Genomic DNA, 27,584 nt, shown 5'->3' on the forward strand with positions numbered 1-27,584 from the left:
GATAGTCACATGGCCATTGTGCCTTGCATGCCAATGCAGGAATCAACAACTAGGGATGGCTCACAAGCATCCAATTAGAGGGAAAAGATAGTCTTCTTCACCACCCCTATATCTGAAGGCACACGGTCAGTTAGGAATCATTTTCTAATAAATAATAAACAAACTCTCACTGTTTTTTTTTTTTTGGTGTAAAAAGTGGAGATTCAATTTGAATCATTAGCCTTTGAAGGACCTAGTCTTTTATTTCCTTCAACAGTTGGATAAGGAGAAAAGATGTGTAATTACATTTCTACCCCTAACTCTCATCCAACGACTGAAAATCACAATATAAAACCTTTTGCCTTTCTTTAACATTCATTTTGAAAACATTTTTTTACTCTGTATTAAATAATTTTTGAAAACTAAACAAAAAATGGTAATTAGAATCAGACACAAAGAAACATACATAAATCACATGGAGTAACTGGAGGTATCAGATATTATTATCATTTTTTTAGCAAGGAGCTATCATTATTCTATTGACATTTTTGTGAGAGTCATGTAAATGGCATTAAATCTACTCATTAAGGCTGTACCATAACCAATGTAAAGTTAAACTTTCCATTATCTTTTCAGTTTTTTTCTTTAATCTTTACATCTTATTACTAACTTTCTGAAAAGCTTCAAGGTAGCTCAACAACAAAACAACCCAACGTTCATTTTGTGCAGAGATTCAGACAAGCAAGTGGCCATTTATTTGTCTGCCTTATGCCAATGCCTACAAGAAGCCAAATCCCAACACTATTTATTTTGGAACATCTTAGATTCTTAATCCATCGAAAGGAGATTACAAAGTTACCCTATTATTAGAGATTTTGAGTCGTTTAATCTACTCTATGGTCCACCCAAGTCATAGCTGATTCCGAATCAAATTCACATATGAGAACAATCTTGTATATCTCTGGTCCGTAGATTTAAAATCCATTCTCTCTTCACTTAATGGATTTAAAATTTACGGATCAAGAACATACGAGATTGCCACATCTAGGGTTGGCATTTGGCAATGGGTTGAATCGGGTTTGACCCATTTGTTAATCCATTGGTGGTGTTTGATGTAGCCATATATGGAGGAAATTCTTGAACAGATCGGCCAGCCCAAACTAAAAAATGGTTTGGGTTTGGACCGGTTTTTGGCTTATCCATGAGAACCAGAGTTATTCCTTCCTACCCACCTCCCTGCTCTAAGGTGGTCCAAATCTAACGGTCAAAATAAGTAAAATGACAAAGCATATCTAGCTGGCATGTAAGACGTGGTCAGCGCACAATTTATTGATCCAATACGTTAACGGACGGTTACTTTCTTATACACGTAGGATACAGGGGTACTTTCGTAAATAACCAACTCTTTATATTTTTCAATCCTGGACCCAAACTCTCACAGTAGTCAGCACCAGGCACGCTGCTCAGTGAAGCGAACGAACCCACACGAAGATGCTCTTAGCCCTTGGCTTAGCTCAATCCGTCCAGAATTAGCTCGTCCACCGAGGCTTCGCCACATGGTACGACAGCATAACTTACGTGTCAATCATGACGTGGCACTTCGCTCCCCCGACCTTTTTAAGCTTCATGTCCCTCTCCCAGAGCTGAGATTTTCATTTTAAAGCATCAGTCAAACAGTAAAGTCGAGTTTGAATTTGAGTTTTGAGTTGCAGTTTCAAAAAAAGAAATCCTGTTCTTTCGGAGTTTGAGACTCGGGAATTCGTTTCAAAACCAGAAAGATTGGTTCTTCGGCTTGCAAAAATGGCAGATAATTGCAGTCGGAAGCTCATCGTTGAAGTCTGCAATGCGAGAAATCTAATGCCCAAGGACGGGCAAGGAACCGCCAGTGCTTATGTGATCGTTGATTTCGATGGCCAGAGGCGACGGACGAAGACGAAGTTCAGAGATCTGAATCCACAGTGGGATGAGAAGCTCGAGTTTCTAGTTAATGATCCGGAGTCCATGGCCGCTGAAATCCTTGAGCTTAACATCTACAACGATAAGAAGACGGTGAGGCGGAGTAATTTCCTCGGTAAAGTCAAGATCTCCGGTAGTGGTTTTGTGAAATTGGGATCTGAAACGTTAGTTTATTACCCTCTGGAGAAAAGGAGCGTCTTTTCGCAGATCAAAGGAGAAATGGGCTTGAAGGTGTATTATGTCGACGAAGATGTTCCAGCTTCCGACAAGGCCGCGGAGGAGAAATCAGAAGCTCCAGCAGCGGCTGATGCGGCACCATCGGCGGAGAAAGAAGAGGAAAAGAAGGAAGAGAAGAAAGATGAAGAGAAAAAGGAGGAGGAAAAACCAGCGGCGGCAACAGAAGAAAAACCATCGGAGGATGCAAAACCTGCGGAGACTCCAGCAGCGGCGACGCCTCCGCCTCCGCCTCAGGCTGTGGAAAATCTTCCCCTCGCTCAGACTGATAATCAAAAGCAGCAGAAGGAGAAAACGCTAGCGAGGAAGCGGCAGGATTCCGGCGTAAACGACTTGGATATCCGTCCACTCAGCAAAGATCGCAGCCGTAGCTCCTATGATCTAGTCGATCGAATGCCTTTTCTCTACGTACGCGTACTCAAGGCCAAACGCACAGATGCGGAGGCTGGTTCCTCCATACACGCCAAACTTGTGATCGGGACCCATGTCATCCATACGAAGAGAGTGACTAATAAGGACTGGGATCAAGTCTTCGCTTTCGACAAAGAAGGCCTCAACTCTGCGGCCTTGGAGGTATCAGTCTGGGTAGAGAAGAAAGACGCAGAGACGAATACTTCTACGGATACTTCTCTAGGTACGGTTTCTTTTGATCTACAGGAAGTACCGAACAGAGTACCACCAGACAGTCCTCTCGCTCCACAGTGGTATACTCTCGAAGGTCCGCCGGAAGACACTACCGGAACTGACATAATGTTGGCGGTTTGGATCGGAACTCAGGAGGATGAAGCTTTTCAGGAAGCGTGGCAATCGGATTCCGGTGGGTTGATACCGGAAACCCGAGCCAAGGTGTATCTCTCCCCGAAGCTGTGGTACCTAAGGCTAACGGTCATCCAAACCCAAGATTTGCAGCTAGCTTCGGCTACCGAGCCTAAGGCTCGTGGCCCCGAACTTTACGTGAGGGCTCAGCTCGGCGCCCAACTTTTCAAGACGAGTAGGAGCTCCATTAGCTCCATCAGCTCATCCAGCTCGGCTAACCCAACTTGGAACGAAGATCTTATTTTCATCGCAGCAGAGCCATTTGAGCCGTTTTTGGTGATAACAGTGGAAGATGTATCGAGTGGACAGTCGGTGGGCCATGCCAAGGTACACGTGCCCAGTATCGATCGGCGGACGGATGATCAAACGGAGTTACGTTCTCGATGGTTTAATCTGGTGGGTGATGAGAGTAGACCGTACACCGGGCGCATACACGTTAGAGTCTGTTTAGAAGGTGGTTATCACGTGCTAGACGAAGCCGCGCACGTGACGAGTGATGTCCGAGCCGCAGCCAAACAGCTATCCAAGCCGCCGATCGGTTTACTTGAGGTGGGAATCCGTGGGGCCACCAATTTATTGCCTGTTAAAACGAAGGACGGGACTCGTGGGACCACCGATGCTTATGTGGTTGCCAAGTATGGGCCCAAGTGGTTCCGCACCCGTACGATCCTTGATAGGTTCAATCCACGGTGGAATGAGCAGTACACGTGGGACGTCTACGATCCATGCACCGTTCTCACCATTGGAGTATTCGACAACGGACGGTACAAACATGACGAAGCAGGGAAGCATGGGAGGGATGCTCGTATTGGGAAGCTGCGCATAAGGCTATCTAACCTTGATACCAATCGTGCGTACCTGAATTCATATTCACTAGTGGTTCTACAACCCGGTGGGGCCAAGAAGATGGGAGAGATTGAGCTGGCCGTACGGTTCTCGTGTTCATCATGGGTGAGCCTCCTTCAGGCATACACTAGTCCGATGCTCCCGCGGATGCATTACGTAAGGCCTCTGGGTCCCGGCCGACAAGACATCTTACGGCACACAGCGATGAGGATAGTGACGGCACGTCTCGCACGGTCTGAACCGCCCATGGGTCAAGAAGTGGTCCAGTACATGTTAGACTCGGATATCCATGTGTGGAGTATGAGGCGGAGTAAGGCCAATTGGTTCCGGGTCGTGGGATGCCTGACCCGAGCCGCAGCCCTAGCGCGATGGTTGGATGGGATCAGGACTTGGGTGTACCCATCGACGACCATACTAGTCCACGTATTACTCGTGGCAATCGTGTTATGCCCTCACCTTATACTTCCTACCATATTCATGTATGCCTTCTTCATCGTGACCTTGCGGTTTCGGAGCCGGCAGAGAACTCCATCTAGCATGGATCCGAGACTATCTTATGTTGATGCAGTGGGTCTTGATGAGCTTGATGAGGAATTTGATGGATTCCCAACCACACGATCAGCCGATCAGATACGCACAAGGTATGAGCGGTTACGAGCATTAGCTGGGCGTGCGCAGTCGTTGCTAGGGGACTTAGCAGCTCAAGGTGAGCGTGTGGATGCCTTGCTCAATTGGAGGGACCCACGTGCAACGGGGATATTTGTGGTATTTTGCCTCTTCGCTTCATTGGTATTTTATATGGTGCCATTCAAGGCGTTCGTGTTGGTGTCGGGATTCTATTACTTACGCCACCCAAGGTTTCGCGACGACATGCCATCCGTACCAGTCAATTTTTTCCGGCGACTCCCATCACTCTCCGATCAAATCCTCTAAGAATTTTCCGGCGACTCTAATGCACTTTCCATGCAGGTAATAGAGGATAAGTGCCTTCTGAATGCTTAAATTAAATTGAAATTAATTCAATTATTACTGTATTTTTTTTGGCCTTTTGGAAGAATAAGTTATTAAAGTGGGGGAGGGTAACCGTTAGTGTTCGTGGGCCATTGATGAATTTAATCTTCTTTAAATGCATTTGGCATTCTGGGGTTGGGGTTTGTCGAAGTTTGAATATTGTTCGGACCCCACCCCCCCAAAAAAAAAAAGTTGAGTTATAGGCAGGTGACCGTTATAATAGCTTTCATTTAATAGAGAATCGGCTTGTGTAAAAGGTGCTGGATTTCTGGGTGCGTGTTTTTTAGTAATTCGAGAATAATTTTATTACGTGATTAGACGAATACAAATTAAGTAGGGTAGGAGCCTCCTAGAGAGGGTACATTGGTCAACATTTTGGTCAACTTCTAAAAAAAAAAGAAAAAAAGAAAAAGAAAAAAGAGGTTAACTTCTATTCTACTGATTGTGTAGATCTCTTTTTAGGTCAACCCAATCAATATTCAATATAGAGCATGGAAGGAGGACCTTTGTTTGTCTAGCATTCTCTTGCGTGCACATACATAGCTCCTATTTTGAAGGGGTAAGAGCAGTTTTTTCACAATCTTCTAAAAATAGGGGTTGTGTGTATGTGTGGATGTGAAAATACTGGACAGAGTTCTTTCTCCCATAAATCATTTAGGAAAAAAGAATACTAATAAGTATTGATCCCTATGCCCTCTTATAGGTGTTGTGAAATGACTCACTGCCCCCTTGTGTGCTCTCTGATGGATACATCCTTCATTGGAGGGTGTAGACACAAATTAGTGTTCTCTTGCCCAATTAGTGTGGTTTGAGTAGGAATTCTTAGTGAAATCACTAGAGAGAAATGGATAATTTTTTTACTAAGTTTGAAATAAAAAAATCTACATTGTTCTCTATCTCAGAATGTGATATTTATTGTTTGTATGTAGAGCTTTTTGCATAGAGGCGGTATATAGAAAATCTTAAAAATCCTGAATCCGCGCACGATTACAATTTTACCCCTTGTACATGTAATAGATCTGAAATCCGACCTAAACATATGTCACCCAATAATAACCTAACTTGAAACAAGCCACTTAACTTGGATTCTACAAGCCATCTTGAAGAACATTGTTAATGTTGATTCTGCAAGCTTTGCATTGTCTCTATATAACAACCACACCCAAGTTCATTTCAAATGATGTGATGTCATACCACTTCTCCTATCAACCATGTAAATCCATTTGGTCCCAATAATGGTAATATATAAACTTCATTTCATTCTCTTCTATTTCCAACGTGGCACCAAAGTTTTTTACATATAAATACATTGATTAAAAAACAACTTTGGAGAGGTGATGTGTTCAAACTTTGTGGGAGACGTAGCAACCAAAACTTTTCTTCAAAATGGAAAAGAGAGGCATTTTAAAACTTCATTTATTTAAACACATTTAAAACCAATAGAAAATAAACCCCAAACCCCCGAAGACAAGACATAATGAATCTTTCTTCCAAAGATCCCTTCCTTACAATATTAACCCCACTCTACTTTGTTTCATAAGTAAACATTTTCTACTACTTTGCTTCTAAAAAAAGGAAAATTTACAGTGCCACCCCTTAGAGAATGCCACTATTAGAGAGACCCCCTTGCATAATTCTAAATTATGCTCACACCCTCTACCGTCAGTCTCTATCAAGCAAGCATTTGAAACGATGATTTTACCTTTTTAACTAAAAACATGATCAAATCATATTTTACCCAAGTCCCTCAATACCCCTAACCTTCACTCACCTTCATTACAAGGATATAGTATATATCTAAAGACATGGGACGATGGGAAAGGAGCTCCTATCTAAATAATGCTCATAAAGGAAGCCAAATCCCCTACACAAATGAGCAATAACTACTTGGTGCTTCGAAAACCTACTTCACAAACACAAAGATAGTTGAATTGCATTAATAGATATAATAAGCCAACATAGCCAGGACAAAAGATAAAATGTGATGGGATTTCTCTCCATAGAGCCCAGGGACCAATGAGTGATCCTAGAGCTGGGGTGACCTAAGGAAGTGTGCTCGGGTCCTCCCAGCCTTGAGATCACTCTCTGGTCCCTAGAGTCTATGGAGAGGAGCCAGATCCTATAAAATGACTCAAAAGAAGACCTATTCATCTAAGCACAATAGATTCAAATCCATTCAATGCAATAAATCAACTTTAACCTGTACTGCATTCATTTACATAGCTTTTCTGGGTCACTCAAAAGAACTCTTAATCTCAATAATGAGAGTGTTGGGAGTTTAGTCCCACATCTTATTATTATCAAATGAATTAAGATAATAAAATTCATTATTTACAAGAAAGAGAGAAGAAAAATATGCTGTCATAAGCCAATTCAGTGTTATCCACTCCCAATTCTTCAAAAAAATTGTCAGATTTATTTATAAGAATGCCATGCTTGGTGGTCCTCCTAATCTTGTCTGAAAAATTTCATCTACATTGCCTTCTCTTGAAATTTCTCATTGAAAGCATCTTAGTTAGCAAAGCTTTCAATCTTCTGGAACCAGGTCCAGGCTTTAGAACACCAAATCTCTCACTCTTCCAACCTGAACATGTATTGTGTCTTCCCACTTTTTCTGAACACCAACCCCCAAATGTGAATTGTCCATGGTGTCGCCTGAGAAGCTCTCGATCGATCTTGTCTAGCACAGGATCATTTTGCTTGAACTTTCTCGAAAATACAGCATTGCTAAAAATCATTCTTCTGTAATCTTTCAATCCAAGGGATCTTGGATGCTGTTTTGGTGGTATATCCCATTTAATGTAATGAAGATCATGATTCACTGTTGTGTTCATGTAATCCTCAGAGTTGCATATCACTGTCTGGAAATATCCCTCTGGTGATGAGACAAAATTTGTGTAGTATAGAAGGAGAGTTCTTGGTAGGTTCTCCCAACCCACTACACAGTACTCAGCGAAGGATCTAGATAAAACTGTCCAAGCAGAACCTAGAAGAAGGACAAACAAGGAATGAGAAAGCTCATTAATTTTATCCATGTTAATGCTTCCCAGTTGGATATATGAATGTGGTATTCCTTGGATTGCATTATTTTCATAAACAATGTAATGATCTTTGATGGTATTGTTCTCTACCAAGCATTTTGATTTTTTTATCTTAATAGACATTAGTCACACAATGAACTCCAAATGATAGGGTTTATATACTTTTCTGATACTCTTTTTTTTTTTTTTTTTTGGGTGTATGGTCATGATCACATCTGAAAAAAGTTGCAGGTACCCTTTTGTGTATGTGTGTGTGTGTGTGTGGCTATAATGAAGCATAAAATTGAAGAAAATAGTGAAAGGATTAAGGACAAAATGAAGAACCTGTATATAGCTTGAAAGCAGTTGGGAGAGCCCTCTGTTTTATAACCCACCAGATCTCTGATTTGTTGAGGCTATAGAGACCAGGGTCAATGATGATAGGTTTCCCCCTCTTATTCCTACAAAGTTTAAAGCAAGTTAATTAACTTTTTCCACTAACTTCACAAACTAAACAAGCAAAAAAGCATTGGCAGGGTATGGATTTGAATTACTGTAAAGAGAAACAACAAAAACAGATAAAAATTGCAGAAAAGTTTCTCACATTTTCCAACCCAAATGGCTGCTGTGTTGTATGAAATTTAGATCTTTAGGAAGGTCAGAGAAGGCATAGATCAGATCTGTGAAAAGGGTCACAAATTATGCAATCAGAACGAAACCCAGAACAAGAAAAAAAAGGGGAGAAATAAAACAGGGGCACTCACCTTACCATCTTGAGTGATTAAGGGATAATCAGAGGCACTGAGGTTAATAAACCAATCCCAATTGCAGGTCCTCAGAAGCATTGCCATGGCATGGAGAGTGGTGGCAAGCATAGTGGGTCCTCTATAGGTGACCATATTCGATTTCTGCACCACCCAAACATTACCCACTTGTGCAAAAACTGGATCCTTGGCGACGAATTGGGTTAGCTCCAGATGCTCTGTCACCGTCGCATCGTGGTCCATGTGGAGGAGGTAGTAATTCCCTGGGTGGTAGAGTGCTTGCAGAGCCCGTTTTAGCTTTGGAAGATCTCCTTTTGAAGCAGAGATCAGGTAGGCAAATCTTACAGGGTAAGAATTTTCGGATTTGGGAAGATGAATTGTGGTTACTGGCCGGAAGCTGGTAGCTGTTCTGGTTAGTATTGTGGGTATGAAGAGGAGTGTGAAGAGGACTAATGTTAGGAGGAAGGAGATCATGAATTCTTTGATGCCCATTGAAGACAGGTTGCAGAGATTGCAGAGAGCATCTGTTTAGAAGAAGAAGAAGAAGAAGAAGAAGAAAGGCGGTTGATGGTAGTTAACTTGTTAATTTTGGAAGGATTAAAAGCAGAAGGAAGAGTGTAGATGAAATCATAGAAGATGGTTCCTTCCTTGGAAGCGAGGCCTCCAGGTGTCACTCAAGGAGGCATTCAATATTGAAAGGGATTCCTACCAAAAAATATATATATATATATTGAAAGGGATTCTTTAACCAAAAAATATATATATATATTGAAAGGGATTATGGGCAATTGGGCATTGAAAGTGACCCTTTATACTTGCAAACAAGTAAGAATTACGAAAATGGAACTCATCTTCCCCAAGAAAAAGGACTGGAGCACCAAAAGAGGTTTCGAAGGAATCAGCTTGTTAGACCAAAATGCCTTCCATACCCTCAAACCCATTTTTCTAATCAAGTATGCTAGCACTTATTATGTCTATCTCTCTCTTCTTTTTTTTTAAAATGACCCTCATGTCCTTTCTGAATGATACTCCATCATGTGTTCCTATTGGTGCTATCCGCTAGCATACTTGATATCGATGGCATATCTATCCCTCAAGGGGAAACGTCCGTAAGGTGTGCTGGCACATCTGTATCTATCTCCTTTTTCTTCACATAAAATGATTTCGTTGCCTTTCAATGTAGGATATTATTTTAGTATACTTTGTCGTTGTGCTCCTCTATGTCATCTATTTAGATAATTATATCTCTCAATTCAATCACTAAAATAAGAGGGGAATGAGTTTGTAACTCAATGGACGTTGTAAAAGGTCCTGTGTTCGAACCTCCATTTGTCAATTGTCCCCTGTTTATGGGTCCCCAGCATAGTTAGTAAATTCACGTATAGTACACAACTCTTCTCTTTTATTTTCTTATACCTTTAACTTCATTTCAAGCTTATCTTAAATTTATTAATCAAGAACCTTATGTGTCCACCCTCTTGTTCCTATCCATTAACTTATTAGGTCTACTTAATATAATTTTGTCACCCAATTTAAAATCTTACATTAATTACGAATATACAGTTAGTTATTATGATTGAATTATTGAATATCTAAATGGACCTATACGCGATCTGATTCCAGTTTTAGAATACGGATCCGCATCAGTAGGGATTGCTGTGGATTTTTTTGTTTAATAAGATAATATCAATGATGATATTTTAATTTGTTAGATGATTATCCACATGCTATTATTAGTATTATCTTGACAAATATATGATATTATTTACTATGATAGAAAGTGACTGATGGGTCACCTATCAACATTGGCTATGATAAACATGATTAAACTTAATAAATATTAAATGTAAAAAAAAAAAAAATGATCCCCAATTGAAAAGCTAGATTGAATTTAGATGTTCATGAGAGCATGGGATATTAGAATTTAGTCGTAAACAATAAGTTTTAGTTCATTCTTAATACCAAAATAAATCTGTATTTTGGCTCCCGGATTTTTACAAAACAATCATGCACAGAATTTCTAAAAAGTATTATTTTTGTATGACCTATTTAATTGTTGTACATATTATTTCTTGTATTATTACCATTCTCAAACTTACTAACAATGATCCCTGGGGCGTGAGATTGTCATGTAACTTGGAAGGTTTCCATATAACCAGATGATATCAAAACTACAAAATCTTCTCTTTATCGTTAAAGTAAGAGAGTTATTATGCTTGGAGACAAAGCCCATTTTTGTCATTTTACTTTTAGGGTGGGCCTATATATTATCTTGCTTAAACGTATAAGAGGAAAGCCCACATTCATGTTTACTCTTTACTTTATGAGGTGAGGTGGGGGGTCTCATTGGACCAGAAATGGATGGCACTTCACAACGACTGGTTGATATGGAGCTGCCTTTTCATCCTTGTAAATGGAATAACGGATATCTACAAAGGAAAACATCATCATGTGCATTAAGAGTACAAACAACTGGAACATAAAAAATGGGGTAGAAATAGGGTTCGTGAGCAAGTAGAATAGAGGAACACGCCATTGAGATGCGACAAAATTTCATTGTACGTTAGAAGGCAACGAAGTTATTTCACATGAGGAGGAGAAAGATAGATAAAGAGGTGCTGAGCTGACCCTACCAGCGCAGAGCTTGGTTTTGGGAGAGAGATAAACCCAATCTCGAACAACAAAATCTTCAAAGTGTTTCCTAAACTAAATTGGATTTTAGGCCTTTTATACACACATTTACCTATAATTCTTAACAATTGACTTATATAAATATATCTGCATAAGGCCTGTCTGAGATGACCAAGTAAGCTCACAATTAAGTTTGGGTCAGCCAATAGAGCTCGACCTTAATTTGGGCCCTCTCTTGGACCAAGTATTTTCAAGCAAGGTGTGTTGGGTTTTTTGTTTTTGTTTTTGTATTGTTTTTTTTTTTGGTAAAACCCTAATAATGAGTGGGATTGTGTATCTGTGATAGTGTTACGAGAACCACGGAAGTGAAACCCCCACTCCACCCTAACCCAAAAAAGAAAAATTTGGATCCTCTCCAAAGCGGTGTGTTGGAGAGGGACCTGTGAGGAGAGAGAAAGTTACACCCACATGACACATTCATCCATGGGTTGATTGGTGCACGGTCTCAGGTTTGATTCTCTATCTTTGCATATGTGATTTAAGTGGAGATCATGGTGGTGAATTGCTACGAGTGCGTGTAAGCTAGTTTGGACACCTTGATTAACCAAAAAAAAAAGACACACAACTCTCACCGGTACCTCTCCGACATGATTTTAATCTCTTCATCTTGGGGGTATATTGGGCATGGTACGGCCCAGCCCAAGGGTTCATGGGGACATGGCTTCACAGCACAGTATAGTCCATCAGGTGACTTCCTAGGAGTGGAAGGAAAAAAGATCCCCAATTTCTCAGAGTATATCCACCGGGAAGAAGAATGGTACCACGGGAGATGGGTGTTAGGCGAGACCGTTGCCCTACTTTTATTTACTAAATCACACCGCCATTAATTTGCTTGGCCACGAGAGTCATCCCTAAAAAATATCTTTACTTTATCTTTCCCTAACGGCCCAACCATGCTTTCCCACCTTTTTGATGCTTAAAACATGAGGATCTCATATGACTCTCATGTATGCTCTCTCTCCCATGATCAGGTTTTGTTATTTAAATTCCATTCATATCAATCCTTATAAGAAACGGAAAGTAAATAGGTATTTAGGATTATCTTGACGTAGTTTTTTACACAACGATACAGATAGGATTACAGTAAACGTCAAATCACATGAACAACAACGAACGAAGGATTGTGACGATCTTGCTAGGTAATATTTCACTCTCTAAATCCAAAGACACACACTCAAATGGGACATACAAAAGAGAATAGAGAGTCAATGCTAAGAATACCACCAGAGGAAATTAGGAAATCCCAAAGCAACTCGGTAAATGAACCGGAATGAATCGATAAAAAACCGGAAAAAAAACCCATAAAAACCTGCTTTTTTCCATTATATATGGTATCCAAAAATGAATTAGTACCAACCTATAACAAACCGATGAGTGCCCGGTTAAGCCACCCAAGTGTGTTAGTGGCACGAGGCATCACACCCACACCGTGGAAGAGGAGAAAGAAACAAAATCAGTTAAGCAGTTGAACCGAACCAAAGTACCAAACAGGGAACCTTATCAGAAAAAAGGAAAAAATGATGTTTTAAATATAACGCATTTCGCGGGAACTTCCAACTGCCCTGAAGGAAGCGAAAGAGGAGAGGGGGTTAGAACTTAGAACAAGAAGAAGCTTACGCCAGCACGTCACCATAGAGCTACATCACCATGGCTGACCCGAACCTTACTCTGTTTTCCACGTCAAAGTCGTCAAGTCGGCAATTGGCTTAGCTAAAATAATCCATACCCAGCAACCCACGCAAGAAGACTAGTGAAGAATTTGAAAGAGAAAGAAGTCGACTGGGTACTCAGTAAAGCGTCTCTTGATTTGTTTAATAATAACCCTGAAGGCCTGAAACCTCTATTTCATATTTTTCTGAGAAAGAGATGGAAATTGGAAAGAGATTCAGTCTAAAAGGTTAGTGAATCGTAGGCGCCAAGAAACACACAGAGAGAGAGAGCTCAGAATTTAAATTTAGACTAGAGAAGAAAAACCAGCCAGTGTATCATCAGATGGCAAGAATCAGTCACTCTTCCTCACGCATCAACATTCACATACAAGAAGAACCTGATCAGTTCATCAATATTAATTCTTCGTCCACAAAGCCTTCAACCAACATCAACAGCATCACCAAAGAGAAGAAGAAGAAGATCGGTATCATCGCTAATCAGGTGCATTCCTCTCTCTCTCTCTCTGCTAATCTTTTTTTCCAATTCACTCTCCTTTCTTTCCCCTGTTGCATCCCTTTTTTCTTCATCTTTCCTCACAAAAACCCATATGATTCCTGTCAATCTTGAGCTATTCTTGAATCCACCATGTTTGGACTAATTCAACTTGCGGGTTTTTTCAATTAACTTTCCTAATTGTTCTAAAATTATTGTTTTTTTCGAAAAATGTGCAGGCGGGGGAATCCATGAACCACCGAAAAACAACGGCTGGACAGATCACCAGCAAGTTGTTCTTCATCTTCTTCTTCCTTCAACTCGTCCTCACCACAGTCTTGATCTCCTTCCTCACCATCCGCAGTTTCGTCTCCCATTCAAGTTCAAACCACTTATTCCACCCTCTTCATTGGTACCTTCCACTCCTCACTTCCATCGCATGCTCTGCTATTGCTGCATTCTCATGGCCGCTCTCCATCCGCTATAACCCATCAAGAACCATAAAGACCGCATTTTGGCTCAGCCCATCATTGACATGCGCAGCAGGAATTCTCCTAATCGCCGTTGGCACGGCCGGTAGCCTTGCAGTCGGTGCAGTTGCAATCATTTTTTCCCTCATCCAGTCCCTCTACGCTTGCTGGGTAGTCCCCCGGATTGATCACACAAGCAAGATCTCATCTTTCTCCCACGCCGTACCCACTTCAGGGACGACCAAGTTTATCGTTTTATCGATTCTTGTCGGCGTCACTTGCTCCACTTTGGCCGTCTCTGGCCTTGGCGGTTCCACCAATGGAACTGGGTCTCACTCCCTCTCTGACGCTCTCTTCGTCTTGGCCATTCTGCTCAGCCTGGCATGGACAATGCAAGTAATTAGGAACATATCTCATGTCTCAATCTCGCGAGTTGGGTACCTCTACTTCGCTCACGGGATTGAATTCAACACATTTGGGGCTTATCATGACACGATTAAACACTGCATGGGTAATGTTTGTTTGGGTTCGGCCATTGTCCCTGTTCTTGGGATCATACGGGGCTCGGCCAGGGCAATCAGCATAGTTGCAGGAGACACGGACGAGTTCCTCTTCTCTTGTGCGAATTGCTACGCAGGTATCGCTGCAAGGCTCGTGGCGTATGGGAATCGATGGGGGTTCGTTCATGTCGGCGTGTATAATAAAGGGTTCGTTCAGGCATCGATGGATACATGGGAGATGATTGGACGAGCAGGGCTAGAATCGGTGATTGACTCGGACCTCACTGGCTCCTTCTGCTTCCTCTGTGGAGTTGCAGTGGGAGCAGCTTGTACGCTCGTGAGTGGGTCATGGACACTCGCCGTGGAAAGAAGCTATGCTACCGAAACCTCAATTTATGCCTTCTTGATCGGTTATTTCATGGTAAGCTATCAAGTTTGAACTAGAAAGACCAATATAATTGACTTCTCTGAATCTTCAATGTTGTGAATTCTCTCTAATTTGTTTAAGTTTTAATGGGTGAGTTGCAGTGTCGGATTGGCATGGCATGGCCACAAGCATGCGTGTCAGCATTCTATGTGGCATACTCTGAGAGCCCACAGAGCCTTCGGTTCGACTCAACCATCTCAGATCACATCACAGAGCTGCAGCGTTCTAGAGCTTAAAATGAATTCGGTAAGGGTTCTAGACTGGGTCCTTCTTGTGCAATCCACAATTCAATATACAGTTGTGTTCTGTGGGTTAGAGAAACAGAGGAAGTCAGATGCGGATTCATCCAGCCCCAGACATCCAGATGCCCAGAAAACAACTGCCTAGTGTAATTTGTGAGGTGGTGGTGTAATAAACTCACATTCACTGGCATAAAAATCCTCTGCAGGGGGACAGTGAATATCCAACCGGATCCTCACATTCACTAGTTCTCAAGTTCTGGTCTCCTGATTGTTACCTCCCCCTCCCCCTCCCCCTCCCCCTCTAATAGTGTATCCATCAATGAGAAAAACTTGTTATCCCTATTCTACATTTGCCCCTCTACTGGTGTTAGTGTATCTTGGGGAATGTAAACGGGCAGGGCTCAGGCTGGGTATGGTGGGCCCATCCCAGTCCACATTTAGATATGTTGGGCACGAGTGGAGTTCAGGCTAGCCCGCCTTGCTACAATATATATTTACATGCAGGTCAGATTTTCCTTATAAAATAAGTGGACACACCGGGATCAATCTGGTTAGTGGTGGCACTTAATGTCAACTACCACATGAGCAAAGCCAACATGGATAGATATTGATGCTCAATTTAAAATGGCTAAATCAATTTCAAGACTGCCTTTACAAATTTATCTGAGATTGGAACAGAATACAAATTAAGCTGCAAAAATATATGAATACCTTAAAATCAGAGGTTTGCATCTACTACACAAAATTGCTCAAGCTAGATTTTTTTTTTTTTTTTTTTTTTTTTTTGGGTGGGGAGAATGATAACCAATAAAGTCATTTAGCTCCAAGATGACCCCGACCACCACATTCTGAACACATGATATTGCCTGTGCCTCCACAACCTATATAAAAGAAGGAAAAAGGTAGTCAGAATGGGTGATCTCAGTGACAGTGATACTGCTGTTGGAAACCCAAATTGTTAATGATCTTATGCTTATTGACTCTAGCTAGGCTCCAATATAGTGGACTTTGTTTTCCCCAATAAAACTTGAGAGGGGGAGATGCTAGTAACTCTCGTGGTAAAATGATACTTCTTCAGGTGTTTGATCAATCAGATACATGAGTAAGTCTATGCTGTCTTTCCATCCTAAGTCTGATTACCTTTTCAGGTGTTTGATCATTTCAGCATTTTAAGGATCCAAAATTATTTTTGTACAAACAAAAGAAAAGAATCACAGCTAATATTCATAAAAGGTATCAGGGGGTCTGCCTGTCTGAAAACAAGATTATTACCTAGGCATCGGACTTTGACAATGATTCCTTGACTTTCCAATATAGAGTCAACATACAACCCTGAACCAGAGCAGGTGCTGCAAAGAATTGCTCCTTTGGTTTGACAATCAGGGCAACGGAAATTTTCCCCAATACTTCTTTCAGCCAATGACAAACCAATTGGCTTCTCAATTATCTCCTCAGGTATAGGCTTATCATAGCAAAACCGAGATTCAAGACTACTGCTTTTTTTATGCACATCTGCTACTGAATTTGACCTAACCTGAACACAGTGAAAACAAAAGATATAAGATTTATAAGAAATTATACATTACTAACATGGTCACAGCCAGCAAACCTGTGCTGACCCACAAAAGAGAATCATAACACCTCAAAAACCTTGAACCTTAGATTGTTACAATATTTACCCAAAATATATATATTTTATGCACTATATTCTCAAAATCTACCATCTAGTATGTATCGAGAGGACCCGACCACCACATTCTGAACACAGATATTGCCTGTGCCTCCACAACCTATATAAAAGAAGGAAAAAGGTAGTCAGAATGGGTGATCTCAGTGACAGTGATACTGCTGTTGGAAACCCAAATTGTTAATGATCTTATGCTTATTGACTCTAGCTAGGCTCCAATATAGTGGACTTTGTTTTCCCCAATAAAACTTGAGAGGGGGAGATGCTAGTAACTCTCGTGGTAAAATGATACTTCTTCAGGTGTTTGATCAATCAGATACATGAGTAAGTCTATGCTGTCTTTCCATCCTAAGTCTGATTACCTTTTCAGGTGTTTGATCATTTCAGCATTTTAAGGATCCAAAATTATTTTTGTACAAACAAAAGAAAAAAAATAACAGCTTATTCTAAAAGGTATCAGGGGGTCTGCCTATCTGAAAACAAGATTATTACCTAGGCATCGGACTTTGACAATGATTCCTTGACTTTCCAATATAAGTCAACATACACCCTGAACCAGAGCAGGTGCTGCAAAGAATGCTCTTTGTTCTACGGTCCTCAATACTTATGTTACCAAACCATGGAAAAGACAGCCAAGCATTTCAGGTAAAGACGTATAGAGCAAAACCGAATACAGACGAATAAATTATATGCACATCTGCTATGAATTTGACCTAACCTAACACAGTGAAAACAAAAGATATGAGATTCATAAGAAACAATACATTACTAACATGGTCACAGCCAGCAAACCTGTGCTGACCCACAAAAGAGAATCATAACACCTCAAAACCTTGAACCTTAGATTGTTACAATATTTACCCAAAATATATATTTTTTTTTTACAATAAGAATAGTTATAGCTAATCACAAAAGCAGTACTTATATAGAATAGAAGGATGTGTAGAAGTATCAGCAGATCTACTAAGAAATTAGATGCAGTAAGCCATTCATGTTCCCCAGTTATATTTTAGTTCATTAACTAGGGAAAACTGTCCGCCTTCTACTTGAATAAAAAAGAAAAATTGGGTGAAACTAGTTTTTAAGCTAGAGGCCTTCTGAATTTTCAAATATTCTTTGCTTCCATAATAGTTGGATGTGAGATAAACTTCCTAATTGTATGCACTGACTAAAACTACACAAAAAAGAAGCTGCAATGGAAACTCCTGCAATGTTGGGCATTTAGGAGCTCTTGATCCAGCTCAAAAGGGGAGGATTCAAAATAAACTAGAAAATAAAGAAAAGTACAAGACAATAAGGGTCAGATCCTCGTAACTCTGGATCTCTTGAAGCACCACTAGAGGACCTCAAATTCACAATGGGGCTCACCATGGCATACCCACAAGTTCCAAAAAATATAAATTATGAACTCTACCTTCTACAAGCCAAAAGATACACACCACCTTGTTTCCAGGGGGGCAAGGGCGTCTTTTCACTGCGTTTAAGCGTAGAGAACATAGAGGAGTAGCATTCTTTCTGCCTATATAGGGAAAGCCGTTGAAATAAAGCAGTTGGAAAATAGTTGTTGACATAGATACGTTGGAAAGAGTCACTGGAAGAGAGGGAGAAAATGGAGTGGGCATTAAATGCCTGTGAGGCTGTGATATCATGGGAACATTAGTGGCTAGTGACATCATGGCTGCATCACTAGTCTATGTAGATTCAAATTAAAAGTCCTAGAGGACCAGAACTCAACAGTTCAGGTAAGCTCACCATGATCAGTAATGAATTGTGTGCCTACACAGCCAGCCATGTATAGGGTATTCCCAGCCATTAGGTGAACCACAATTAGCACAACCCAAGACGTACACTTTAACAGTCTCATCAACCAAAATAATATCATTAGCAAAAAGCATACACTAAGGAACCTGATCTTGAATGTGTCTGGTTAAATTGATTTCTAGGATCAATGGATATATCTTGCTATGTCTATGTCTTGACGGTAGTAACTGCATCTTTTGTTGAAAATCGTCAAAGGAAGGGCAATACTCAACCTCGAATTGTATTACCTCCCTCTATATTTTATTTTATAAGCTACCACATTCGCTTACTTACAGTCATCCTTAATTGCTTCACTTTTTCTATAAAGTCTTCTCTTTAAACATTAGTTACAAGTACAACTGTGCGCCACCTGTCTAGATCTAATCATATTAATGTTCTTGCAATCAATAAAAGGAAAATCCAATTTTCTATCCGTAGTCAATCCCCAAAGCAGCCTCCTATCTCTTCTCTTTCTTCTCTTCTTTATTATCTCTTTCTTTCCCCATGCAGGCTGCTAGAATGTCAAAACCAGTAAGCTATCCTTGATTCAACAGAAAATCTCCTAAGAACTAGGCCTGTGTCATGCCATTCATAGCCTAATTTCTAAATAGAGATCTAGGGTGGTTTGTTTGGCCTCATCACAACCAACAGCCCTACAAAGACTAGCTCACTGGGTAAGAAACAAAAAAAATTCTCAGCCTGTTGAGCTTAAAATCTTTGAGAAGGGGTAATGTTTCAGGATGCCACCGGATTTTGAGTTCAAATGAATGGATAGAGAGGCATGAAGCTCTCTGAGGCATGGGTCAAATTTGAAAAGCAAAATCATTTAAACCACCAAACATAATAGATAAAACAAGTACCCAAATCCGCAGCAAATTTCATAAACAATTTTGTGAATAAATTTACAAACCACTAAATGGAAGTCTAAAAATCTCATAATCCATACTATATTTGCACGTTGCAGTAAAGTGGATGGGACTGAGGCTCTTTCTGTAACCCCCAGAGTCCAAACAGCTGGTCATTCTATGGTTTTACTTTGGATCCGGTGGAGGTAAACAACATCATGGGAATCACTTGCTTTCATCCTGTAGATCAAACTCCCACAATAAGTAGGAGTTCAGACATGCATCTAAGTTTGTGGAGTTTCAGCTCAAGCAAGCGAAAGAATTACCTATCATACCTTTTCAGAAAAGAGGTTACCTACGGCTCCGTTTGTTTGCAAGGGAAATTAAAATGAAGGTATGTGAAAATTTCAAACCTAAAAGGGAAAAATTTGTAATCATCATCCAACATGATTACATAAACTACTTAAATTTCTCATCATATTTAGTAATGATGAAGACGAAACACAACAAAAGAGGGAGGGCAAAGAAGACAAGAGAGTAAGAGTTTCTATGGTTACATTTAACTCTGAAAAAATATTTCACACCCATTGATTCCATATTAAATATCCATGGCTATGGTCGAGTCTTAGTCATAACTATAAAGATTTTCTGACTCATTATTCTTATTCACTTTTTATATGTAATTTTTATTTTTATTTTCAAATCCATGGAATTTAGATGTAAAGTAAACAGAAATTTAATAACCAAATATGGAATGATTTAGTGTTAGTAACATAAACATGTGGGGTAATGATTACAAAAGTTTCTTTATTAGGTTTGAAAATTTCACTTCCTTTCATTTCAATTTCCCTTGCAACCAAAAGGAGCCTATCGGAAATAAATCAAGGGGTTACCTACCATATCTTTGTAGAAAAGGAATACCCATCATAGATGGGATACAACCAGCAGGAAAAGAAAATTTTCAACTAAATAATTATTTGTCAGCACACATCTGAAAGTAGTTTCAACTCTGGCCATCCAGATAGACTCTAAATATAAATCGAGAAATTATTCTGCTTGGATATAAGTACTTAATGAGGCAAATTCATGGAGAAGCAGCAGATCTATGAAGATAAAAAGAGGGAGGAAAATAAAAGAAGAAAGTAACTCCTCATCCAATCACCACCCACACCAGTACACAGTACACACAGAGAAACAAAGATAGAAAACACTGATAAATTTACAATATTGATAAAGAATAGCACAAATTCCCTTTTAATGATTTCATATGGAACCATTGGCACTATGGTCCGACAGAAAAGATAAATTAATTAATAAATAATTGGACATGTTACAACCTTCCTGGGGATTCTATCATTTAAACTGCCTTCTCACGAAAGTTCTGATGGATGCTAATGCGATCTGTTGCAATGAAAATGCTAATATGATTTACATTTGGGCGTCTTCCCCACTTCCTTTGCGTGGAGAAGCTCAAAAAGGAAAGTCCAGCATCGCAGTCTAAGCTAAAAAGTACCCAACGAAATTTAAATTCAAAGCCAACTACACTTCACATGAAGATTGCCAAAAACCCCACAACTTGCCCAAAAGCTATAATCTCTTAAATACCCACAGTTTTCCAAAACCCTAAAATCTCTTAACTATCTGGGCAGCAAATTTTAATAAATGTTAGAAGATGAAGAAAAGCTGAAAATGAGAGTTATGAGCACGCAACAAGTGGAACAACCGACTAAACAGCTCAAATTTTGCAACAATTATCCTTGTCTGGAAAGATACTATATCGTTACAACAGAATTACGAAGGAAAAAGCCAGAAGGAAAAAACAAACCGACGACTTATGGGAGCTTTCAACTTTGAAGGTATCGCCGTATCGTTAGCTGCCCCTCTCGTCGCCAAGGAGACCGACAAAGGATACGTGGTTGTGGCCGCGTAAAAGGGAAAGCGTTCGGGTGGGTCAGGTAGTGCGGTCCAATCCGGTTGGACAGGAAATGGTCTAACTGGGCCGTGAAAGGATTCTCGCGTAAGGTAAAGCTAGCGGAGGGGACAAAAGTGGGTAGAAAATGAGAAATTGTGCGAGAGTCTTTTCAGCGCACAAGGCAAGGGGCAATATAGTCTTTTTCCTTTCCTTTCATTTTCACCTTCTAATGCAGCAGCTCGGTAGGCTACGTTCAATTTCAAAGCAACAGCTGAGGGTGGGTTTCATCTTCTAAAGTCAAGTCCAGTCCTATTGCCCTCCTCAACCCCACATGAAGAAGGCATTTGAAATTATTTATTGTTAGTAAGTCAAGTCTAGTCCTATTGTCCTCCTCAACCCCACATGAAGAAGGCACTTGAAATTATTTATTGTTAGTAAGTCAAGTCTAGTCCTATTGTCCTCCTCAACCCCACATGAAGAAGGCACTTGAAATTATTTATTGTTGGGAAGTGACAATCATTCTATACTTTGGATATATTGGTTTAAAGCTAAACCTGTAGCTTCTTCATTATTGGGCTAGAAAGGGTGTTTATAAACTATTGTTTGTACTAGGGTATTAAAAATCGGATCATAATCCGTGGAATTGGCTGGTTCAACTCAGAATTAACTAGGGTGGAGTGGATTAACCCTAATTTTCTATATTTACTGACTTCCACTAAGTTGGGTTGAGCCCTCCCGATTCCAACTGATTCTAGGATGATTTGACAAATTGAACAGGACCGATCAAGTACCCGATTCCAAGTTTTTAAGCCTAGGTTTGTATGAGTATCATTTAATAGATTTCTAAAAAAAAAGTTGGACGCATGTATATCATTATATACAGGGTAACCAGTTGTGTGTCCCTATGCCAAATGCAAGGGAGACAGAATGATCACCTTCCCCCTGGTTGGATGCATGTACAATTTCTATGATTGATCCCATAAATAGTACAATGGTCACACGAGTAAACAATTAAAAAATCTATACATTTATTATAGGGGATTTAGAGAAAGTTGCTTAGACAATCAAGGGAATCCTATAAGAAATCCCTTTCAATCTTGAAAAATTTGGAATAAAATAACTAAAATGATATAATTAATGACATCGACATGAGAAGATATTATGGTGTGGAAATAAAGAAGCTAGATAATCCTCAATACAAGGTCTTTGGATCTTGAAATATTTAGAGGTTTGGGATCTTAAATCCAAGTGTTCATGTCGTGGTGATGAATCTCTGTGAAAAGTTCATGTTTATTATGATCTTAAATCATCTATACATCATGAATATAAAACTTTCTATGTTTAAATTATAAATATCTCTCTCTATCTGTTTAAGAATTTATCGATATATTAATTTATTTTAATGAAAAATAAGAATCATGAATCATATTAAACATATTAATTTATGTTTATTGAATAAATAAACATAAATTTAAACTATACGAAAGACAAAGATTGAAGAAAACATTATATTCATAACTACGATGAAGATAAAGATCGTTACTTCGTCGGTGATTCCGGAATTTACTTTATCCGGAAATTAATCTTTATTTAATTCAGAATCAACTACTTTATTATTCACGAAGACGCGTATATCAAGAACCTCATCCTTCACTTTTTTGCTGGCTAGAACACCCTCTCGGCACCTACTTCAGGAATTGCAAGTGCAATGGCTTCCCAATCCCAATTCCCAAGTCATTCTGCGTTAAGGCTGGACAAATTAGGAACGAAGCCAAAGGGGCCCGATCAGAATCTTCCAAACTCATAGCCAAAAGGTTAGATTTCTTCACCCTGTAATATGTTACTTCAATTCTCTTCAAATTTTTTTTAGCTTTTCTGTATCAAAAGAAAGAAAAACTCTTCTTTTCAGATACCCACTTCTTTTCTTCTCTCTGGATGATTTTCTGTCCCTAAATTTTCTAATCTGAGGTTTTGATTGAAGGTTTTTTTAATGGCAACTCTGGTTTGTAAGCCTCATCCCAAGGATCGTTTCATCTTCCTAATCATCTCCTTTCTGTCAATCTCTTTTTTCTGCATCAAAGCACAAGGGTCTGTTCTTTCTATTGATTCTCAGTCCATTAATGGCAGCAGAGACCCTGTTTGTGAAGGTTTGCATAAACTAGAAGACTACAAATCCAAGTGTTCATTCCTTATATCCAATAAACCTTGTGTCTCTCAAGGCTTTCTTAACTATCTTTATCTCTTCTATTGCATTTGTGGGCGATGGCCTCTTTTAGGCTGTTCCCTTCTGTCCCTTTGGCTTGTTGTGCTGTTTTATCTTCTGGGAAACACAGCTTCAGAGTACTTCTGCTCTTCACTTGAGAGCTTGTCAAGGGTTCTGAAGCTCTCTCCTGCCATAGCTGGGGTAACACTTCTTTCTCTGGGCAACGGTGCACCAGACGGGTTTTCTAGCCTAGTTTCCTTCACAGGAACTGGGGCACGCCGTGTGGGTCTCAACAGTGTTGTTGGGGGTACTTTCTTTGTCTCATGTGTTGTGGTTGGACTCATAAGCAGATTCATGGTGCCTCATCCGATTTCCATAGATAAATCTGACTTTGTAAGAGATATTTGCTTCTTGCTTTTAGGAGTTCTATCATTGACTTTTATTATGATTATTGGAGCAATCAATGTTTGGGGAGCAATGGTTTTTGTTTCTCTGTATTTCTTGTATGTAATTGTTGTCTACCTCACTCATTTACATCGGAGGAAGGATACAGTGGACTTTGGGATGGATCTCAACGGTGAATTGGGCATACCCATCTTAAGAGACTATGGAGAAGATGTAATTTGTGAAGACAGGGATGATGATCTTGAAGGTGATTGTCATAAGGATGCTGGTTGCAATTTTTTCTGCTTTAAACCATCAGTTTCTTTTGGTAGGTTCTTGTACATTGTAGGGCTACCCCTGTACCTACCAAGGAGATTGACAATCCCTGTGGTTTGTGGAGAGAGATGGTCCAAGCCCTTTGCAGTTGCTTCAGTCACATTAGCACCAGTTCTCTTGGCAGCCCTTTGGAACTCTCAGAATGGAAGAATGGGTTCCAAAGCAGACCTTTTGGTACATATAATTGGTGGGTTGTTAGGGATTACTTTTGGGATACTTGCATTTCTGACATCAGAGAAAGCCAGTCCTCCAAAGAAATACATCTTCCTATGGCTTGCAGGAGGATTCTTGATGGGTGTCACTTGGAGTTATATCATAGCTCAGGAATTGATTGGCTTGCTAATCTCATTTGGGTATATAATTGGAGTGAGCCCTTCCATTCTAGGGCTTACTGTACTTGCTTGGGGAGACTCACTTGGGGATTTGATAACCAATTGTACAATGGCTGTGAATGGTGGGTCTGATGGAGTGCAAGTGGCGATTTCAGGGTGTTATGCAGGACCCATCTTCAACATATTTGTGGGGTTAGGTATGTCTCTTGTTTTCTGTTCTTGGAGTGCATATCCATCTAGTGTTTTGATACCTAAAGATCCATTTCTTTTGGAGACAGTAGCTATGTTGGTGGCTGGGCTTCTTTGGGCTCTTGTTATTGTGCCAAAGAGAAACATGAAGATTGATGGGTTTTTGGGAGTAGGGCTTTTAGCAATGTATATGTCATCTATTTCTTGGAGAGTTATTCAAGCACTTGGATCTTCCTAGTTTCATCATTTTTTAACAGAATATGGGAAATCAATGTATCAATGTTAGTCTTATTTTTTTCCCTTAAAAATTATCAATTTTAGTTGATAGTTAGGATTATGTACAATTTGATCTGCTCATAGGCTATCCTCTTATGCTTTTGGTCAGTTGGGTTGGATTTTTGTTGGGCTTCAAGCTTGAACACCTTTGCTTGATTGATGCTCATCCATAGCTTTAGTATTTTACTGCCTTGTTTGATAAGGCTCCCTTTCTAAGAGGGAAAAGAAAAATGTTTTAGTTTTTTTCTGTTAAAATAGTCGAGTATTCTACCCCAATACTTCAATAAGCCAGTAGGTTGCTTGAATATTAGGTGTTCAATCCTTTCTGTCTCTTTTTAAAGTTGGTCATATTCCTATTCCGAGGGGTGCAAATATGGTGGCCGCCTTGAATGGTTAAATGGGTGGCATCTATAAAAAAAAAAACAGTTAAATCGGTGGCGACTCCTGTTTTTAGGGACTACGTGGAGGGTTCTTCTGTACATGAGTTGTAAAATCCAACTTTGATAACCCAAAAAAGGAAAGTTAAGGGCAATCATTAAAGTCAAGATTCACGAGTCGTTAATAGTGTGAAAAGTCTGCTATGGTGAGTCAAGAATGAGCATTCAATGGTTGGGATACATTTCAGGGCTCTCTCAATTGTTGGGTCCTCACTATTGTTCATCACTCACCGCAAATGGTCCGAACTTGTCAATAGTCCGTTACTTAAGAAAAAAAAAAAGGAGAAATGAATGTTACCCGTTCGTGAGTTTCTATGCTCAGACTTTTATTTATGAACCCTACTTTTATTTATGAACCCTTACCAAAAAAATTTTTTTTTATTTGTGAACACGAGAGTGTAAAATCCCACAAGTCAGTGTATAGAAGAGAAGAAATACAAAAAAGTGGGGAAATATCCCACCGAAAAGACGATTGAAGGCACACGCCCCTTGGTGGATGTTTGGGTGCATATGACAAGGCAATGTTCTCTATCAAAATTGGGAATATGAATACTTCTTAGTCGCACAAGCCAGACAAAGAGGGCAATGAAATGATTTTTCCACACCTATGAAACCCAAAAAACATACCCTTGTCAATGTCCGTGTGTGCTCCCTCATTGGCTCCGTGATAATGTAGAGGTCGTGCACATGGGGGCAAAATGACCAGAAGAGTCATTTTCTTATCTAGTCAATTTTAACCTCTTATCAACAAAATTTGAGTAAGGGTATTTTTATAGTTTCCCGCTTCTCCCTCTCCCTCTTCTCCGTGGCCGGCTCCAGCTCCGGCTCCTCCCCTGCCCTCCGACACTCCCTTATTGACTCCCTTCCATCTCTTCAACTGACACCTCGCACTAGAAGGTATCATAACAAGAATGGATTAATAGCCCAGAAGTCCTTTCCCACAAGCACAACAATTCCGAACTGTCAGATTTGGGCCTTTTTCCTCCACGAACTTGTTCTTCTTTTCATGATAAGAGCCAAAAAATACAAAATTTATCAGTGAAATTAACGAGACACGCAGGCATTGGAACATCATCAAGTCTATGATCTATACATGATGTGTCTATTAACAAGATATTGAAGTGGACAGGTGGTGGATGAATTCTTAAAACAAATGAAGCAGAGTACGTAATCTGCTGGACTCTTCTTAAGAAAATGACCAGAGGGAGCCGGAGCCGGCGAGGGGGAGGTTAGACTATATTGCAAAATTACCACATTACACTTTGTAACATAATGCCACGTCATCATATGATGGGGTAGAAAAGTCTTGTTACAAAACTTTCAAATTTGAATTTTCCTAACGTTCTAAGTAGTGAAATCGGAATGGATCCGAATGCAACCACACCTTAACTCACTCATTGTTGGAGTTCCACACGAAAGCAGTTATCCGATATCGGATTGATGCAAGTAGCCTAATGTGAAGACTCATTAAGACTTGCTCAACTTCTCCTTAATAGCTAACTTTTAAGGATAAGTTCGTCTCAGTGACAACTGGATGTGGATACTAGGTCTGTCAATTGTTGAACATCAGTCATTAAGGAGAAGAGATGAAGACAGATTTGCTGAGTGAAACATAATGGCATATAGATAGGACACAAGCATGCACATAGCCACATAGTAGTTAGTTAATACCTTCCTAAGGTAAGCTTTGTCTGAAAAACTCCATGAGACATGGAATGGATCTAGAATGCAACTACCTTCATTCACTAAAAAGCCACGAGGAATTTAAGGTGGCTACGTTTCTAACAAGTGTTGATGATGACTAAAAACCGATAAGGGATGGGGGGACCCAAATATCAGTGATTGAGGTCTAGTAGTTAAGCCATTGTTTATGAGCTGAGTTCATTCCATGCTACTTCCTTTGGTGGGTTCTCTAGATTTTTGGTGCCAGTGAAGCTGGATGTGCAGACATTTTTGTTTAATTTAATAATGGCTGCCAGTACTCATCTATCAATTGGTGAACATCATCCATTTTAGGAAGAGAAGAAGACAGATTTGCTGAAGGGTAGATCATATGGCAAATGGATAGGGATAAATCTCTATACT

The 27,584-nt window shown here is 39.9% G+C and overlaps 5 protein-coding genes and 1 long non-coding RNA gene across 6 annotated transcripts; 3 read left to right on the forward strand and 3 right to left on the reverse strand.

Annotated features, from left to right (window-relative positions):
- Nucleotides 1–1,617: 1,617 nt before the first annotated feature.
- Nucleotides 1,618–5,098, forward strand: LOC122087042 (FT-interacting protein 7). The gene has a single exon (XM_042656015.1). It carries the CDS (start codon nucleotides 1,780–1,782, stop codon nucleotides 4,762–4,764), a length of 2,985 nt encoding a protein of 994 aa, XP_042511949.1. The 5' UTR covers nucleotides 1,618–1,779; the 3' UTR covers nucleotides 4,765–5,098.
- Nucleotides 5,099–6,993: 1,895 nt separating this feature from the next.
- LOC122086100 (beta-glucuronosyltransferase GlcAT14A) lies at nucleotides 6,994–9,311 on the reverse strand. The gene is made up of 4 exons (XM_042654809.1): nucleotides 8,632–9,311; nucleotides 8,467–8,542; nucleotides 8,208–8,323; nucleotides 6,994–7,828 (listed from the first exon to the last, which is right to left on the reverse strand). Exons 1-4 carry the CDS (start codon nucleotides 9,116–9,118, stop codon nucleotides 7,311–7,313), a joined length of 1,197 nt encoding a protein of 398 aa, XP_042510743.1. The 5' UTR covers nucleotides 9,119–9,311; the 3' UTR covers nucleotides 6,994–7,310.
- Nucleotides 9,312–12,873: 3,562 nt separating this feature from the next.
- Nucleotides 12,874–15,625, forward strand: LOC122086007 (protein PNS1). The gene is made up of 3 exons (XM_042654666.1): nucleotides 12,874–13,468; nucleotides 13,699–14,850; nucleotides 14,958–15,625. Exons 1-3 carry the CDS (start codon nucleotides 13,310–13,312, stop codon nucleotides 15,090–15,092), a joined length of 1,446 nt encoding a protein of 481 aa, XP_042510600.1. The 5' UTR covers nucleotides 12,874–13,309; the 3' UTR covers nucleotides 15,093–15,625.
- Nucleotides 15,626–15,716: 91 nt separating this feature from the next.
- On the reverse strand, nucleotides 15,717–16,665 carry LOC122086724 (the record flags this gene model as incomplete). The annotated part of the gene is made up of 2 exons (XM_042655705.1): nucleotides 15,717–15,979; nucleotides 16,371–16,665. Coding segments are annotated over 2 exons (363 nt in total), but the record flags the coding sequence as incomplete, so codon positions are not given.
- Nucleotides 16,666–17,900: 1,235 nt separating this feature from the next.
- LOC122086350 lies at nucleotides 17,901–21,242 on the reverse strand. Its single transcript, XR_006142385.1, has 2 exons — nucleotides 19,766–21,242; nucleotides 17,901–19,670 (listed from the first exon to the last, which is right to left on the reverse strand). It is a non-coding gene; the product is annotated as an uncharacterized LOC122086350 (long non-coding RNA).
- A 1,714-nt stretch (nucleotides 21,243–22,956) lies between these two features.
- On the forward strand, nucleotides 22,957–25,170 carry LOC122085786 (cation/calcium exchanger 2-like). Its single transcript, XM_042654365.1, has one exon. It carries the CDS (start codon nucleotides 23,333–23,335, stop codon nucleotides 25,022–25,024), a length of 1,692 nt encoding a protein of 563 aa, XP_042510299.1. The 5' UTR covers nucleotides 22,957–23,332; the 3' UTR covers nucleotides 25,025–25,170.
- The last annotated feature ends 2,414 nt before the right edge of the window (nucleotides 25,171–27,584 follow it).

Source organism: Macadamia integrifolia, chromosome 8 (genome assembly GCF_013358625.1).
Source record: "Macadamia integrifolia cultivar HAES 741 chromosome 8, SCU_Mint_v3, whole genome shotgun sequence".
In the NCBI taxonomy this organism is placed as follows: Eukaryota; Viridiplantae; Streptophyta; class Magnoliopsida; order Proteales; family Proteaceae; genus Macadamia; species Macadamia integrifolia.